General features: G+C 42.7%; 1 protein-coding gene across 1 annotated transcript in view; it reads right to left on the bottom strand.

The window, feature by feature from the left end:
- Positions 1–4,251: 4,251 nt before the first annotated feature.
- LOC112118388 (dual serine/threonine and tyrosine protein kinase) overlaps positions 4,252–18,807 on the bottom strand; it is a 58,893-nt gene continuing 44,337 nt past the window's right edge. The window contains exons 4-13 of the mRNA XM_024216672.3: positions 17,187–17,419; positions 16,537–16,620; positions 13,274–13,450; positions 12,739–12,868; positions 11,490–11,646; positions 10,601–10,733; positions 8,754–8,867; positions 8,066–8,180; positions 6,912–7,046; positions 4,252–4,581 (exon numbers count right to left, since the gene is read on the bottom strand). Of these exons, the coding sequence (XP_024072440.2) occupies positions 4,394–4,581; positions 6,912–7,046; positions 8,066–8,180; positions 8,754–8,867; positions 10,601–10,733; positions 11,490–11,646; positions 12,739–12,868; positions 13,274–13,450; positions 16,537–16,620; positions 17,187–17,419 (1,466 nt within the window). The 3' untranslated portion in view covers positions 4,252–4,393. The remainder of the gene's footprint in view (positions 4,582–6,911; positions 7,047–8,065; positions 8,181–8,753; positions 8,868–10,600; positions 10,734–11,489; positions 11,647–12,738; positions 12,869–13,273; positions 13,451–16,536; positions 16,621–17,186; positions 17,420–18,807) is intronic.

Genomic DNA, 18,807 nt, shown 5'->3' with positions numbered 1-18,807 from the left:
AAGGGGGAAAGCAAGCCAGACAATGCAAAAACATAAAACGTTAATGTGACCTTTATTATACAGCACAGTGTGTTCTGTGCATTCTAACAATTATATATAATATCTATAAAACAGACAGTTGATAATGGCACTAAATGAAGCCTTCTTAACCCACAGTTGCGTCTCTTAAAAATACACATATGGACCTGGTAAGGAAAGGAAATTAGTATTGCAGAAAGTTATAATACAAGAGAAAAATTTTAGTTTGTTCTTGATGTCAATTTCCTGGTTATTGCACTTTTTCCTACACACTTGGTAAGTTCATTACCTTTTCCTTTAACAATGTAATATACATCAGTCCTTTAAAGTTTAAAATAAAAAAAGCAATACAAAATCTAAAGACATTACAATGGAGCTGTACAGTTCTTAATTTCTCCCCCTAACCCCGAAAATGTAACAGTTTTCACCACTGAACTTCAGGTCAGCCAAAGTTCAACAGGCTCCCAAAATAAAGGGCATAAAGTAAAAATAAAAACCTTTAACATTAGTGCTACTTAAGCCCCTGAGGGAATTTTTAAATGCAGATGTGCTCCTGTTTTCTCCTAGAGAGGAAAACCTTGTAATATTAAAGTATTTAAAAAAAAAAAAAAGTCAAGTCACTTTTAGATCTTCAAGTAGGACCAGCAAGTCCAGAAAATGCAATATGAACACAAAGGAAAGGAGAACAGCAGGGAACAGCTATTCCTTCAGCAAGGGATGCAAAGGGATTACTCAATCCCATTCTGAAATTCTACAGAACTTGTCACCATGTGTAAACCAATATAAATGTAAATATCCTCTACCCCTCCAAAGAGAAGCTGTGGAGGGGGAAAGAGGCTAGTATCACCATTCAAAACAATGTGCAAAGCGTAAACTGGAGCAGCTTGCTTTTTAGTTAAAAAGGAACAAGCAAGCTGTAGAGTTTGCTTAATGTAATTAGCAACCCTCTCAAGTAGGTTTAGATATAGGTTTGGGTTCTCCCACCCACCGACCAGCAGTTGCCCAGCCAAGGAAATGTCCTACGGATCCAGATATACAGTACATGCAACAACTATACAGTGAGTAACAGCAGTGGCAAAGCATCAGAACACTGAGGCTGGAGTCCTCCAGCATCGCTATGATCCAGTCTTCCACTGCATTTAGGAAGCATTTTCTTCCATCTCATTCCACAATATGTAGTGTATGAAACAATCGAGCCACTTCCATCCTGGACAGAGCAATAGCTGAAAAGTTGCTACCTTGGTAAATCAGTCAGGGATGAGTGGCTCTTATCTTTGCACAGTAAGCTACTAGCAGCTTTCAAGTTTAAGTCTTAACCTTGCAACTACGTTTGCTCGGTAAACTAGTTTTATCCTATTTTTACAAGCTTCCAACTCACTGACTGAAGAATAAGCATTATACTGGAGCACCTGGTACGGCCACCAAATTAGTGGCAGAACGTAAACCTCACAATGCAGCTTAGTAAACAAAGCTTCTATTCAAATCTTTTTAGGTCTAAACCCCACCTGTGCATCTTTAGAGAGGCTTGAAGTGAAAGCTGGGTAGGGATAGTGGATTCTGGGGGCAAAGAGTGCCATTAGTTTGTATATTTTTGCAATGCACATTAAGTCAGCCTGAGCCTTTTGAAGGATTTCTGTCTTTTGTAGAGTGTCTTGTTTAAAATAAGACAATGATGACACTATTTTACTGGCACTCACCACTGATTTGGGTCCACATACAAATAGAAGCCACCAGAATTCCTGTTAAATAACATGGAGCTCTTTCTATATGCCTAACAGCAAGGGTACATTTTACAGTCTAGTGTTTAAGTATTTTATAGTACATCTATCTATTCATCCACAGGCCATGAAGGCTGCTTCATATGATAGGCTCTGTATTTCTATACAAGGCTAGCTGTCAATTACACAAGATTAACGAATATCCAAGTTTGTTACTGCCTTTCAATCTGCTAGAATTAAACTCACATACAACTGTCTTTGGTTACATCATTACCTAGTAGAGCCTTTTAATGGGATAGTTTACGCATCTTGTTTTTCTTTTGCTTTAATGAAGAGTTCTTACTTTTGAAGCAAAAAAAGATGTGAAATCTGCTTTGCAACAGGTTAAGTGCCCAACAGGGGGGCGTGGGGAGGGGAACTGTGTAGGAAAGTGGCTGTGTATTAAATGTGGGAAAACTTGTGCAGGCCTATGTGTGCTGGATACATAAAACAATCCCAGGGGAATTATTTAAAAGACTTCAAAGTACTTACAATCAGCATTAAAAAGGCACAGGATAAAAGTCAGGAAGGTGCCACAAAGGAGAAAGCTATACAAGACATTTCTGGAATTGCATATATAGATTTAAATTTTATTCATTTATTTTTTTGTTTTGTTACACAAACTATGTCTATAGCTGCAAAAATACTGACCTAGACTCTTCTAGTTCTCAACGTAGTTACTAGCCACCATAGGACAAAGTAAACGGATATAAAACGGATTAATACTGTTAAAGTCATTGGTGGCATAGATATACACCAAGGCAGTGAAGTTCCTAGTAATAATCCTGCTTTGAAAAGAGATTGGTTTTTCTGTGCATGTGATTTATAGCTACTGCCCACTTCCATTCAAGTTACTGGAGAGGCTACAGTCTATGGAACTATGACAACAGTTTTTATGCCATCGTCTGTAGTTAAGTAAAAAGCAATCTTTTTTTAAAAAGCATTATTTTAGTTTTATTGCATGCAGAAGATGGGTTAAACTAGACTGTTGAGTAACACTGCAGGGTTATTTATCCCTCTCCTTTGTTCAAGCTGTTTAACAGGCAAAAGGCAACTGGTTGTAATCTTGCTTTGTACCACCCAGTAAATTCCAGCAGCAAGGTGTAATGATTTCACATGCCCGCATGGTTTTGCACATGGCATGCTAGATTTCCTGTTAAAATGAAGCCGCTGCCTGCCCCATCGCCTGCAGTGGGGGGGGGGGGAGGAGTGTGCTGTTATACCTAGGGACAAACTGCCAAGTAATCAGTTTCCTCACACATACAAAAGGTGTTCTCCATTCAGATTCCCTCCTTCTACCCCCCACCTATCCCCAAGCACTTCAAAATATCAACCTCGCCCAACCAAATGCAGAGGAAACACTGTGGAAAGGGTGTGTTTTCAGAAGGAGCCCTTCATGTAAGGGGTATCAGGACTGTCCTGCCCCACACACACCCTGCAATTGACCTCCAATTTTTAATACAACCAAACTGCAAAGCCCAAGGAAGTGAAGAGATCAGATGTGGACACAGCAACCCCTGCACCCCTCCACCCCCCACTGAAGAATGGTAGAGCTGTTTTCCCTTGGGTACTTTTTCATCCAGCAAATGACTTTAAAAAGTTGAAGAAATCTTATTTAAAATGTCGATAGAATTTAAAACCATCATTGCCTTTACACTTAGTTCAAAACAAGGAAAGCATTTTAGTTAAAAACACAAACTGGTAATTTTCCAGTGGGTTTGGACATCAGTCGATAGTTGCTAATGACATTTTGTGTTTCTATAATACTATGTGCAATTTCTCTGAACCATTTGTTTGAAGTCCCCATTTTACCAAAAGACTAAAAGAAAGGCCAGGTTAGACACCCCAACAACCACTATTAAGCAGAGTTATTTGAAGCAATAACTTGTTTATAAAAAGTGGTCTTTCAGGTTACGAGTAAGTAAGAGAAAAAAAAAAAGTAGTCAGATAGCTTATGATTTTGGGGTATTCCTGCTGCAGTGGAATGCAGAAATTCCCCCTTAGGTAAAGTGTGGATTCTTTGATCCTGTCAATGTAAACATACTGAGTGTTGTAAGCAGCTAATGCATAACGACACTCATATCCCCTCACCCCTTGTAGCCTAAGGGCCCCACCCCAGGTAATTACTGTTATTTGTCCCCCAAACCATCCAAGCTCAATTTTGAGGATAAGGAAAGCTGGTGGATATACTAAAGGTCAACCACAGATAGCAGCAGATGGAAGATATTTTGTTTCAACTGTTACCACTGTGTGAGAACTGCAGTAATAAATCCCTAGTGACTCAGTTGCTACCTAAAGCACCAGATGCTTTTCTTTTGAAAAGTCTGGAGGGGATTAGCAGAGATCCCTTGCAGTCCAAATGGCCTGGATTTTCCATCTTTTATTTATTCACTCATTTTTGTAATAAAAATGGGGTCCGGGATAACTTGTGTACTGGAGTGGAATTTTTCTGGCTGCTACCCAAAGTTGCAATGTCCATAATGCTCTCAGAGGCGAGACATCTTTTGTTTGCTCCAGTGCAACTCCTGTTACCCAGCAAGAGCTACTTCTTCAAAGAAGACATCTGCAAGAAGGGGGTCAGAGTTCTCCCATAATAAAACGGTTCTTTCATGTTTCCTTCAAGTAGAATCATCTAACCCTTTGTTTGACTGTTCAGAGCTTGACTTGCAGAGTCTGTCCATGATCCGCTGCAGCATGGGCTGGACAATGCCCAGGAGGGGACGCTGGGAAGGGTCTCCATCCCAGCAAGCTTCCATCAGCTGCCAGCATTCCTCATCAAATGCAGGGAGGCGCTCTGGGCGTACTCCTGGAAAATGGAAAGAAAGAACAGGGGTTGATAACGGCTAGAAAATCCTGACTAAATAGGCATAGGAGATCCTTTGCTGTTAGTCACTTTGGCTCAGATTATAGTGACCAGGGAAGAGTAAATGTTAGGAGTTCTCAAGACACTCCTAGTAAAGAAGGTGCTGTTGTGATAATTGGGCCTAGAAGTTTATCCTAATATTAGGAGCTTCCCTGGGAAAAGTGAGCCTAAGATCGTAAGTATCCAACACTAAACAAACAGTGTTAAACAAAGGTCTGGGGTTTGGTATACAGGGACGTCCGGTCACCCAGTGATATGGTGAAACACCATTAAAATCCTTTTAACCTTTAATAGAGGATACAGAAAAGAAGGACAAACCGTTAAAGCATTTGAAATGTAAAATATTAAATAGGGCTTTCAATTAATATCCCTTATTCCCTTTCACTGAAGAGTTTTAGAAGGGCCATCCCTCTGTTTGACAGTTTTACATGGTAAATAACTGTCCTTTTGGGAGAAAGGAGAAGTTAATTGAGATGGGTGGGTGGTGGTTAAAGTCAATCCTGTTTCATCCCAGGTGGTATTCGGGATTTAGCTGGAGCCGGTAGAGTTGGTGATTTCATCTGGGTCCCCCTCAGGCCTGGTCTGGTCAGGATATCTCTCAGAATCAGGATGATGAAGGCCAGGGACCCAAGAGATCATGGGGGGTGGCAGCCAGGATGGTGAAGCTCGCTCCCATAGCCAGTTTTTTTCTTCCCCAAAGCCTCTTTTCATTATGGACCCCAAACGGGAGTGGTGTGAGCTATACTCATCACCTCATGATTTGGTCCACCAATTAGACCTAGTTTCTGACACATCAGTTTTGATTTACTGATATTTAGTTCTACACTTTTCTTGTCTACCAGGCACAATCGTAACACAGTCCTTGGGTTATAGCTATAGGGCTTTTTGTTTGGACTAATTCAGTCTGCCGACCTCCCTTTCTTACCTTTTCCCATCAGCATTTGTTGTGATAGGTTATTGTGATATCTTATGATCATAATAATGCCTGCATCTGTAATTTTCACTCCATGCATCTGAAGAAGTGGGGTTTTCACCCCAAAAAGCTTATGCCCAAATCAATCTGTTAGTCTTTAAGGTGCCACTCGACTCCTCGTTGTTTTTGTGGATACAGACGAACACGGCTACCCCTCTGATACTGAGTTACATTAATACTTTTGGCCTATTTAGTCCATCTAAATTAATACAGTGCCCAACACAGTTTCCCCAGTCACTTCAGACGGGGTTTTAGGAGCTGTAGAAGTGTGTACTGTTAAATCTCACAGCTGGTAATAGCAGGAGGCACCAAGCCAAGTATGGATGTGCATGATTCAGTTCCACTGAAGCAGTTGGCCACAGGAAAAGGCTTAACAGTACAGGGAAAGATCTTTCAGTAGCTAGCCCACAATTGCAGAACTCAGTCCTGGAACACGAGACCGAATGCACATCTTGCTTCCTTCTGAGCAAATGCATGGCTCACCCATTTGATTTAGTCTCTCTCGTACATGGAAAAGTTGTGGACAGGAATTAAAAAGGGTAATGCACTGACACTTTCTTATACTAGATTCATCACAGAAAGTATGTGCTACCACAGGATAGCAACTGCCCTGTTAAACTATTTTCTAACTTGGGAAGCAGAAGTTCATTGCTCAGAATGGGAAACGATAATAGACAGTCTTCCATTGTAAAAAAACTTTTCAACCTTCCACTCATTAACCATCCCCAGCATTTTACAGTTTTACCACCTAGTCAAACACTTGAGGGTGAAGGATTCTGATGGCGTCTGGAAATAGCAAGGAATTAAGCATTCCTTAAAGGATTATGCCATGTCTGGCTGTTTCTGGGATGTGGTTTACTCTACCTTCTAACGTTAATACATCATCCTTTTGAGGCAAGAATGGCATTTAAAACGTTGTGCTAGCACAGTGACAGTAATCAGCAGGGACAGGTTGTGTTTTATCGGAAGCTATTTTAGAACCCTGCCAGTAGCTAGAGAGATTTCAGTTAGACCTTTGGTGACATGCCTTCAGCAGATCCCACTGAAGTCTGCCCAGATTCCAGCTAATCTTTAAAGAGGAAAAAAAGTGTCAGGTGCCATTTACCCATCTATACTCTTAGAGGGTGACAGTCTGCAGTGCACTTTTTACTCAAAGGCCACTAAATCCATAGGGAGGCTGGAACTGGAAATGCAGTTCCTAGTTAAGGAAAAATGAAGGGGGTAAAAAGGATTTACTTTTCCAGGAGGTTTCACACAGTACTAGATCACCTAACAGCAATGCAGCATAAATCATACATACCTCTTCTAACATTGTTCCAAAGGTGGTCTTTGCTTGCACACCTCTCAAAGGCCTCTGGTAACTTCACATGTCCTGAACAGATGTACCAGAACAGGATACCAAATGCATAAACATCCACCGAGTTATCATATTTCCCTGTGGCAAATGAACAACAAACAGGTTTGATCAACAGGACAAATGAACGTCTCCAGAGTTTGAAACCAATATAAAATAAAAGGTACAAAACTAATCTGAGTGTTTGCATCACAGCTTGGTGTGTGTTATTGTACAGCATGAAAACAACTTAAGGCCTCCACTCCTTCAAAGATTTACACACAGAGCAGTCCTATTAAAGCCCATGGGACTACTTACAGTATACAGAAGGTAAGCAGATGCTTAAGTCTTTTCAGGATCAGAATCTAGCATGTTAACTATGAACACTTTGTTATTAAATCAGGAGCATCTGCATGTTACCCTTTGAAGTACACACAAAACAGGTTTGCTGTGATCAGTCTAATCTTAAAAGATGCTGTTCCTGGTGACATATTTGTGCTGCACCTAACACAATGGGGTTCTGATCCTGATTGAGCCCTCTAGGAACTACTGTAAAAAAAAGCTTAAATTAAAAAAAAAAAAAAGGGGGGGGTGGGGATTTAAAAAGGAAAAATAGTTTATGTTAGAACCATAATGCTGAGAGTCAAATTTTGAATCAAGACTTATTTCATCTTGAGGATGGGAAATAAGCCTAGATGTCATCCCCAGCTCTGAATTTCCCCAACTTTTTGTATTAAAAACTTACTCTACAATTTGTATGAAACCCCTTTATCAGACCCTAAAAATACAGCTGACTTTTTTTAAAATGGTTTGTACCAGAGAGACTAAATACCTCCAATAGCCCTTCCAATGTATTAATTTGTTATTGACTTCTGTAGGCCATATGAATCCCACAGTAACCGCTCTTCTCATAAAGGAAAAAAGAATGGAGATGATCATCACTTAGACTGAAAATACAGGAAGGTGAAGTTAAATACACACCACATGCAACTGAAGTCTACCACAGTTTTGACTAGGGTTTCCCCCTCAAGAGTTAAAAGGTACAGATAAAAGTACAGCGTTTTGGGCCTTCGGGACTGGAACTGCAGACAGTCAGTAGGAGATTCCATTCACCACCTTACCTGTAAAGAGCTCAGGAGCCATATGGATCGGTGTCCCAACAATACTGCCAGACATCATGGCCTCAGGCTTGCAGAATCCCAGGTCCGTGATTTTGGCACGATTCTTTTTGTCAAGCTGTAGAGCCATCCATAGATCAGGTGATGGTTAATCATGCTTTCAATCCTATTATTGGCTTTTTAATATTAAAAGCAACTTTACAAAATGTATTCGTGTTTGAATTGTTGGGAGTTTGCTCTATGTACGTTATTCTGAATTACTGACTGCTATGGACTCTTACTGTCCTAACTAACATGACAAGTTTTTACATCTTTATTAACCAGGAGGTATGGTCTAGCAGTGCGAGAACAGGACTGGGAACCAGAAAGTCCTAAATCTAATCCCAGCTGTGACAAACTATCCTCACACAAGTCACTATCCCACTTGCAAAATAATAATGCTTCTACAGCTCACAGGGACCTTGTAAAACTGATATTTGTAGTAAGTGTTTTGAGAGTTCATGAAGAGTGCTATCAAAGTGAAAGGCATTTGTTTGTAAGTCTTCTTACAGAAACATCTAAGTGAATAAGGCCATTATTTCATTTACTGTCAATGCTATGAACGATTTATTAGTTCCCCTTTGGCAGTGGAGAGAAAAAGGCTTTTAGGGACTAACCAAAAGAAAGTGAAGTGTAAAAAGATTTCCCTTACCAGTACATTTTTAAGTTTGATGTCCCGATGAACAAGCCCCTGACTGTGCAGAAACCGGATCCCTTCAACTACATCCAAAGCAATCTGCAATCGTGTCTCCAGTATCAGCCCAGCCTGAGGAAGAGGCATACAGGATGATTTAATAATCCTACAAATGTAAGTTACTTTGTATTTGTGGGATTTCCTTGTCCTTCCCGGTAAATGCTATCTAGCTACTAACTGACCCTTTAACAGATGCAAGGAGCTCCTGACAGAGCCATGGGTGAATGCCAGGCAATGGAATGGACTTGGCATGAGCTGCTTTTGTTGCCAAGATCCTGGTACATTAGTTTCACTAGGTTCTGAACATGGTATCTGCTTATCCTAGTCTGTTTAGTTCTTTTGCTCAGTAATGAAACATGCGGTCATGATCCCACTATTTACTTCCAAAGTGGCTACTAAACTGCTTGATGGAGTCAGCCAGGACTGCAGGCAGCAAGATGAAAGGGATGGATGGGCCAACAGCAAAAAGGCCACATGACTTCTGAAAGTAAGGTATCCGAGACATTCCAAGTTGTCAGCTGCTAAAGATCAAGCGATGCAGCATCTCTTATGCCACAGGCCAGATCAAAACACAGTACAGTAGTCTAAGCCACACTGAAGCATTATGTAACTATTACAGTAATGCAACTAGAAGATCTTCAGGAAGATGTTGGTTTTAGATCACTACCCCAAGAAGTCATGTTTCCTTTCACTTCTACAGCACACAATCTAGTTTTTTTTATTCCTATATTTTATGCCTTTATGTGTTTAAATCAAACTAAGTTTTGTCTGTTCTACTGCTATACTGACACAGGGCATAGCATCCCGGCTTTGTGCTGTTTACAACAGTTTGAAGCACCAACTGTTCAATTGGGTTTGTCAAGCAAAAAAAAAAAAAAAAAAAAAGAGCGTTCTTCACTTTCTGGTCTAAATAATCTAGGATCACTGTTCTGTTAGACAGCTGCTGTGTTTCACCTCACAGTAGGATGTGCTTCAGTTTGGCAGCATGGGTGAAGTGATTCCCCAAAAATGTTCTCTGGCCTGAGAGGGATTTTGGAAGTGTAAGGTGCTACAGAACATAGCCGCAAACAGCAATCTGAAAAGTCACCTGAACAGGACCTCTCACATAAAAGCTGAGAGTTATACCCTGGGAAATTCAAGTACTGATTCCATCTAGCATTTGAGCCTTCAGCTAGTCACTTCCCTTTTAGGGGACTTTCACAGTCAGACACACTGGCAGTATGGTAGCCTGTGTAAAATAGGCCAACACAGCTTCTTCTACTTAAAATGGCCATTTGCAGGCCTGAATTCTCAGCTACACTAACGTCGCTTTACACCTCTCCAGATGTATAAGAGGGCCTTCATATAAAGGAGAATTGGATCTATAATGTTTTAGGAGCTTCCATAATTAAAACTGGGTCTAGTTATGTCAAAAGTTCTCCAAGGATGTGCTCAGATGTATTTTTATGGTTGTTCTGTAGCCCAAATTTTACAAATCAAGGATACTGTCCACTTTAGCATTTAGGTTCCTGACTGTTTGAATCACAGACCAGAACTAGCTAAAGCTACATTTTACATGCAAACACAAAATTTGCAACAGTCACAGTTAAGTTATTTGCCATTCTAAGCACTCTGAGTGCTGCTGAGATTGTACATGGATGCATGACATGCCTTCCATGTATTGCTAAACACATACTTGCTCTGACTAAAGTCAGTTATAAATATATTGAGGAAAATGACACCTGAAAGTGGTAAATAGACCAATAACTTTCTTTTACACCAGTTTATGAGTTCAGTTGGTGCTTCCAGCCATTTTTCCTTCTCACCCTTAGTCCTGTATAGAGATCTCTGTGCAACCGTTCCATTATCAGTAGGACAGCAATGCTGGAACCTCCCCCATAGCCGTAATCTATCACGGAGCCATGGAGATCTACTAGTCGCTCATGCTTTGGTAAAGACCTGGAGAAAGAAAATCAGCACAACAGATAGACAATGTGACTATATTCCCCTAGATTACAATTCTGCCTACTTCCCCTCCTGCCCTCTTAAATCAAGCCTAGTCTCTTTACAAGGCACCCAACATCTGGGCTCTTAACAAGTGTAGCAGGAGATGACTGACAATGCTACCACCACTCTGGCTACAGCAAAGGACAGATCACTGAGTCAGTGTGTTGTAACAGGAGGTCTGCACTGCAGCAGAGGCAGCTCTATACAGTCAAGGCTGGTTACGTTTCCTACATTGTCGTCCCACTGTCATTTTAGTCAGTGAATGCAGAATAGCACACTTTGGGCAGAAAGAGTGCTCAGTACTAGATGAAGGGAGAGACGGTACATCAGATACCAAGGTCAGGACAGTGAGAACTGTGCAACACCATGCAATACTAACTGACTTTTATTGCAGGAAGCAGCAGGGAATGGGAGTATTGCAGACACAAGAGAATCAGCCCTGGGGAGAGATGAGGCGGGGCAGCAGGTGAGCTTTGCACTGTCTTATCTATTCTACAAGTAGCATCGACAGTTATCTAGTCCTCACTCAAAGTTGTGCAGCATCTAGTGGCAATCCTCAGCACCAACCAAGTCACTGAGAGTGGTAAGGAACTATGTTGGACCAAAGTCTCTCTGCCTCAAGCCATGTAAGCCAGCCTGCGTAGCTACTGGAATCTAACCAGGTTCAGCTGGCATTTGCAGATTAGAGGAGAGTTTACCAATACACACCTCATATAGTGAAACTCAAGTGCAAGGTCATTCCAGTGCTTCTCGTCTGGAGGGACGACTGATTTGAGTGCACATGGGAAATGGCCCCCCCAACTATCACACAAGTACACCACTCCATACTGCCCTCGGCCCAGCTCACGGCCTAGCTTCGGTTTACCTGCAAACACACAGCAATGTGTCAGTTTGATCAGAGGTAAAGTTTCCATGTTCTCCCCCTCTAGCATAAGTATCTGGCTATGATGATGCCATGAACTGGACTAGTATTTCACATTCGGGGGAGGTAGGTGGGTCCTTCTTGAAATCAGGTAGTTTAAATTGTTAGGTCAGTGCTAGACTGGAACTGGTATAGGCCACAATATTTATATGCAGAACAAGTAACAGCCCAGTACAAGCTCTCTCTGGACTCTTCTGCAAGTGAGACTCACCCCCATATGCTGAGGTACCAAAGAGGAAAAAGGGGAGTTCTATCTTCATTGCTCATTCAATCCTTTGTCTAATCTGAGACTGCCAACACAGGAGACATCTAGCAACAGTCTGTAAGTGAACAGGACTCTCATTCCAGCTAGCAGCATACAAGCCACATAACCCTCAGACAAGCTTTTTGGTCAGTACCCACAGAGTCTGGGTTTGATCCCATAACCACAGAGGTTGAAGGTTCTATATCCCATTATCAATCCTATGAATCGTCCCAGGGAGTCTTTCAGAGGATTTAAGACTAAGTCTTCAAAACAAATCTGTGTCTCTTTATCAAGCCTTCCTAAAAGTTCTTGTTATGCCCACAAATTTGTTGTAAAGTTTTTCTTTTTAAAAATGAGCACAGCATTGAAGTATATTTGATTTAAACAATTAGCCTTGCAAAGAGTTCTCTAATTAACACCCCTCCCCTCCATAGAACTCTCCCAGTTTTGGATCTACAAACGAATTGTTTTTAGCTATCCATCCTACTGCCCCCGATCAGCCTTCCCACAAAGTCCTATACTAGAAGATGGGTGAGGTTTTTCCCTTTCATAGGCCCGCAGGATTAGAAGCAACCCTACCCAATACTTCGACATAGTTGGCACGTGTCAAGTAGAAGCAAAGCCAGAAGAAAACTAGTGTTCAAGCCAACACTATTCTTGTATAATAATCTACAGCTAGATGAGGAGTCCCCCTTGCCCTTGCTCCCCCAAACCCTGCAGAAGCAGGACAGAACTAATCCAAGACACCCTCCCAAGAGACTCTGGAAAGAAGATCGGGTGTAGGTGCTCACCGTGTAACAACACATCCTGCAGAGATCTGCTCTCCAGCGAGAGGCGGGCTAGCCGAGGGGCATGGTCTTTCCGCACCTTCAGCCAAAGGTCTTCCGTTTTCTCCAACCTGCCTGAATGGCCAGCCTCTAGCTACCAAGACAGAAGGCCAGAGATGGTATGTGTAGAGTCATTCTATATGGTCACATGCCTCACATAGAAGCAAAAGGTGAAAGCAAGGTAAGACACTGGATCATATGGGGTCCCATTTTCAAGATGGGTCATTTAATTAGGGCACCCACTTCACTGCAGGGAGGGCTCCAAGTTAGCTTGCCATGCTGATGAAGCCTAAGCATCACAAGCCAGAGTGTCTCCCACTAGGTAGGCAATACTTCCATATTGAAGAGGACAGCAATGGGCTGACTATTCTGCCCACCCTTTGGCCATCTCACATGTGACAGTTCTGGTTTCCCGGAGTGGCACTATACAGAAACCCCAATTTGTTTCTCCTCATGGTGCTCTGCATTTGCATTGCCCACCTCACAGCCCCACACCTACCTGTCGCAGAGAGGCTGCAAAAGCCTCATGAGAGCTGTTTAGCCTGGTCCGGAATTGGCTGCAGATGCTCTTCGCCAGCTTGGAGGCACTGAGGCTCTCAATAGCATCCTGAGCTACTTTCCGCTTCCACTCCATGGTGATAGCAGGTGGGCTGACCCAGGTAATCCGCTGAATTATCTAACAGAACAGGATTAAACCAATTAAACTGAAGGGCCAAATCTTGCCCTCAGGCCTCATATGCTACTTACTTCTTTTGAAATCTTAAGAGTTGATCTGAGGGCAGAATCGGATTCAGAAAGAAGAGCAAGTATGGTTCTTTGAGAGGTGTTGCCCACACAGCTTTTACTCTTGAAATGCAGGTGCCCAATGTGCACAAGTCCCGTTTCTTTTCAATAGCAGTGTTTCACTGGGGCCAAATCTGCAGTCCAAGCACCCCCTTACTCCCTGTAGCTAAGCGGGCAGGGCCAGCTGCACTTGTACTCCATTCCTTCCAATAGGGATCCCCTAGGAGCAGGACTCCAATCATCAGGGAAGGAGAGTGGGTCATGGCATCTTTGTGGACAACACATCTTGAAGAATCACAGTTACTATACGTAACCATTCAAGTTATTGTTCACAAAGATTCCACACTTTGGTGACTAAAAAGCAGCTTAGTTTCTTTTGAAGCAAGTTGGTCACTTGCTGGGGGAGCTCCCCTGTGCCAACCAGCCCATCATCCATTACAGATGCACCTTGATACCTTGCCTTCAGGTGGGCAGCTGCCACAGCTAGGACTTAGGTGAACACCTATTGGCATGCTGAGAGACCAGAGGGTAGAACTCTGCTGATAGTATGGATGTTCCTGCCAGTAATCCATGAGCTGGAAGGATTAAGATGGGAAAAATACGTATCTTGAAGGTCAAGAGCAGTGAGCCAGTCCATGGGATCCAGAGAGGAGATTATAAAGTCCAGGGTAACCGTGCAGAATTTGAAGCAATGGTTAAAAAAGTGTTGAGTCTCCCAACTTTGCAATTAGGATGCAGTGGGAATGAAGTCCCCTGCCCCTGAACTCTGTGGGGACGCGGATTTCCTCTACCTCTCCCATTTACGTGAAGCAAGAGGTGGACGCCCTCAGCCTCTGACGAGAAAGGCCTCTGAAGAGGGACTTGGGGGATAAAAACAGCTTGAACCTGGATGGGATACCCCTTGCTGACTATCGTCAAGACTCACTAGTCCTTGATTATCCCATCCCAGGCTTCCTGGAAGCAGGACAGGCTGTTGTCAAAGAGAGGCCTGGAGGAAGGAGGAGCTGAGGGAGGTTTGCCCAAACACAAAAAACAAATAAAACACCATTTTTGCTTGAAGCCCCACATTGTGGGGCAGACTCAGTAAAATCACTACCCCTTCCTCAGCTGCTCTAAAGTCAGTAGCTGTGGATAGTATTGAGACTAGTTTCAGTCTGTCTCATGGTAGCTTCCTCTCTGGGGCTGGGACATACAGACCCAAGAATCTCAAGGTGGCTTTGGAGTCTTTTAGGGAATTAAGTTCCTCATCCATATCACTATTAAAGAGCTTGTTGCCCTCAAATGGGAGGGCTGATGGTAACTTGGACTTCCAGTGGATTTCCTGATGCCTGCAGCCATGAACCTGGCTGCTGAAGCCGATGCATCAAATGCTGCTTGAAGTGCCAGTCAGGCAGTGAGCTGGCCTTTATAAGGGATTTCAATTCCTTGTGCTAGCCCTTCAGGAGTCTGTCCATAAAAATGGAAAGTGTCCCATAACAGAAAGTCCTTCTCTGGCAGCAGCACCTGATCATTTGCCACTCATAACTGAAGGCTTGCTGAGGGGTATACCTTCTTCCTGAAATAGATCTCAGTTATTGGGGTCTTTATCCACAGGGGTAGACTTGGACTGGCTTTGGTGCCTCAACTTTCCATGAGCTACCTGTGCTACACCCAGGGGTAGGGTGTTGGTAAAATATTCAAACCCTTTCACAGGCACCTGGTATCCAACAGCCCCTTTTGATGTTGCTGTGACTGAGGCCAATGTATGCCAAGTCAAGTGGTCAGTCACCAGTGGACATGGCCAGTCACACTGCAGAGGAAGGCTGCAGGACATTCAGAAGACACTCAGCATGCTCCTAGATGACTTCCAGTGAATGTGGGCTTAACTACTTCAATCTGCAGATGGAGATGGCCAGAGGCTGATAAATCTCTGGAGAGTAGTAATCTCCACCGTATTCCCGCTCACCCTCCATAAACTGACACAGACAGGAGAGAAGCTCGAGACTGCTTCTTTGGTGAGGGGGATCTGGCTCTGGAGAAAGTGGACAAAGCTGACTTCCTAGAACAGAGGTTTACTTGTAGGGAGACCAGTACTGCCATGGCTGGTACGGACAGTGAGGACGACAAATGAGTGGGTACCAGGAGGGCTGCTCTGCATCCCGGATGATCTTCCAGTGCCTCCCAGAGATTTTTCCCTGAACTCTGCCAGATCTCCACTGCTCCGAAGCACAACAGGCACTGGGAGTGCCAGTCATTCACAGGAATAACAGGTGCAGGATGAGCAGACCTTGAACCCCAATGACTTGGTGTCTGCCCTTGTACAGTCGATCTATTCAAGGAATCTCTTCCTTGTATAGAAGAAACCTTCTCACTACTCTGTTTAAGATTAAGTAACTAAAGCCAATTGGAAGAGAAAACCTATCAATCAACACTAGACAAAGACCAACACTTTTCCCCCTACAGTAGAGGAAAAAAAGAATGTACTAGCTGCACAAAGCACTAGGAACACCCATACAGGAACCACAATGGGCAGTAAGAAGGAACTGATTGCAGATGGCTGCTGCCCCCCCCACTCCTTATGCCTTCCATTATGAGGAACAAGAAGGTACTCCGGGCACAGGTACAGTCCCAAAAAATCTAATCTCATGCACAAAGAGCGAAATCTGTATGGACACTCACTCAATGAATAATAGTGGTTTGCCTTAACACTTGTAACTAGCAACTGTCAAGTCAATTCTTTGCTTTGTGAAGCATCCAACACACTTTTAGGGGCACATTATTAATTTGCACTTTTATGGTTTGTAAAAAGTAGTAAGATTCTGCAGAACATTCTGCAGACCAGCAGAAGTTAGTAATATTTAGTATCAAAGTTTCATAAGCAATCCCTGCAGCGTTTATAATCCAAACATTCCATCGTTGTTCTAGTACGCGAAAGTCAGGGTGTGATAGTAACTAGTTTATTTTACAGTCCAAGTAGAAAGGAATGTAGAAAATTCATACCTGTTTGATCTGTTCCCACAGCATTCTGGTTACTGATGAGCCTGAGTGAAAAGTGACTTCAACGTGATAGGCTGCATTTAGTATCTGGAGTGAGGAGGGGGGGGAGAAAATTAGCAAAGTAAGAACCATGACTTGCTTAATTCTGATTCTGTATGGAAAACTGACCTAGAACAAATAAGAGCACTGGTCCTGTAAATCTTGTATCTTGCCTCTGGCAATGGTCTATACCGGATGCTGCAGACGGCCCCCAGCCTACCTGACCAGACTACTCTGTGTATTTAACCCTTGCCACACCCTTATATAGATAGGTAATTATCGCCATTTTACAGACTGGGAAACCGAGCGGGAGGTTAAGTGACTTGGCAGAGATCATACAGCAAGCCTGAGAAGAGCTGAGAATAGAACCTATAATTCCTCAGTTCTGCCCCTCTTCTCCAGCCACTACATCCGTTCCTCAAAGGTTTCTGCTTCCTTCTATTGATTTTAATAGGGCTTGTACATTATAGCCTTGCCCAACTCTTCCTGGTTTTTTAGTGCTGCTCTCTTATTTCATCAGGATAAAGTCAAGTCTTGCTGTGACAGTCCAACAAAATTCTTCGTAAAAAAGTAATGCTACGAAAAGTTCTCAGCAACTGGTTGAGCTACCATACCTGTTTGAGATAATTGCTCGTGATATGTACGGAAACATCCTGAGACTTCTCCAGACTCCTCAGGCATCTCTCCAGCGTCCCCACAAAGCTTTCACGCAGGTAGTCTACGGAGCTTATCAATTTGTTGGCAACCGCTTGGTTTAACCGAGAAATGATCAGTTCCTGGATTTGCTTAATACAACATTTAATGTCCTTGGTACTCACAGGTTCCCCATTCTCAGGAATTATGATGTCTGCAGGAAGGAAGGAAAGTTTTATACAGATAGGACGCAAAGGCATTACAATTGTACTATTAGCTGTCAAACATGACACTCTGCTGCACACTGTGTTTTGCAAAGCAGCTACAGCACAAGCTTATTCCAGCACTCGTCTGGACAGCTTCTGCTCACCCTCCACCCCTTCTAACACTATTTAATTATCTTGAGTTTTGACCTCTAGGTCCTGTTCATGCTATTGGACAAACTGCTGCTAACAATGGTTTGTGAAAGAAAGTTAGTTGAAACAATGTGAACAGGGGCCCTTCCACTGCTCCCACAGTAGCGTTATAGTAAGATTAAAAGACCGTGACAAACTGTGGGTAGGGCTTTGGTTTTGTTTTATTGGGGGGCGGGAGGGGGGAAAGGGAGGAAAGAAGAGATGTTCTGAAGTATTATGATTAGCACTGTTCTTTCAAAATCACTGGTCATGAAAGGGCCCTGTTAGCAGCCACCATGTTAAACAGTTATCATGGTTTCAGCCATAACTTGGTTGGGATAGTCATGATTTCTGCAGAGTCTTTATAAAAAGAAGATTAATACCTCTAAAGACCAGATTGTTTAATGGTCTGTAGGGAGCAGGAGTTTCACCCTATGTGCAAGTCAAGGGTTTAACAACAAGCCGGGCTTAAAAGGAGGCAGAAGCTGTGCAAGCTTGTTCTACAAGCATGCATCCCACTGCACCCCTAGGGCCATAGACTAAATCTAGGACCCAAGACCGAGGTGAAAGGCTAACTCATTCACCATTTGACTCCTCTGTGTTTTCACTTTTAAACAAAAGTTGTGTACTTGTCTTTGTTCACTTCTCAGTAAGAGAAATATTAGGAAGGTTTTATACATTCCTGCTCTTGATGTGACTAAAATATTTTGCTCACCATTCAACTAGCAAATGTTTCCAGGCTACAATTTAAAAAAAAAAAAAAAAAAAAAGGGAGCAAAGCATTTCTACACATAGAACAACTTTCTTTGCAGAGAGAAGGTAGTTTCTGAAGCATATTCAAATGGTGGTTTGGGAGGGTGGGAGAATTCAGGCCACCTGTTTTTAACTAACTCCGTGATTCCCAAACATTCCAAAGTCACAATCTCACCCCTTCCGGTTCATTTTCGGACACAGAATTTCTTAGTGCTGAGAACTAAGTTCAATGAAAAGTTATCTGCTCCACTAAATACAAAAAAGTGCAAGACAAGTCTCTAAACATACTTTTTGATCCCTTGTGTGTCCTACTGCCATTTCAAGCTGTGAGAACAACATACACCACTGCAATGCTCGTGCCTGCTTGTTTACATTTATAGGATTATTATTAGCACTAGTATTGTGGTAGCCCAGTCATAAAACAGAGCCTAGGGTTACCATACGTCCGTTTTTT

The sequence above is a fragment of the Terrapene carolina genome, unplaced genomic scaffold, assembly GCF_002925995.2.
Source record: "Terrapene carolina triunguis isolate 2854851 unplaced genomic scaffold, T_m_triunguis-2.0 Scaffold199, whole genome shotgun sequence".
In the NCBI taxonomy this organism is placed as follows: domain Eukaryota; kingdom Metazoa; phylum Chordata; order Testudines; family Emydidae; genus Terrapene; species Terrapene triunguis.
Note: the sequence above shows the minus strand (reverse complement) of the source record. Positions and strands in the feature narration are given on the sequence as shown.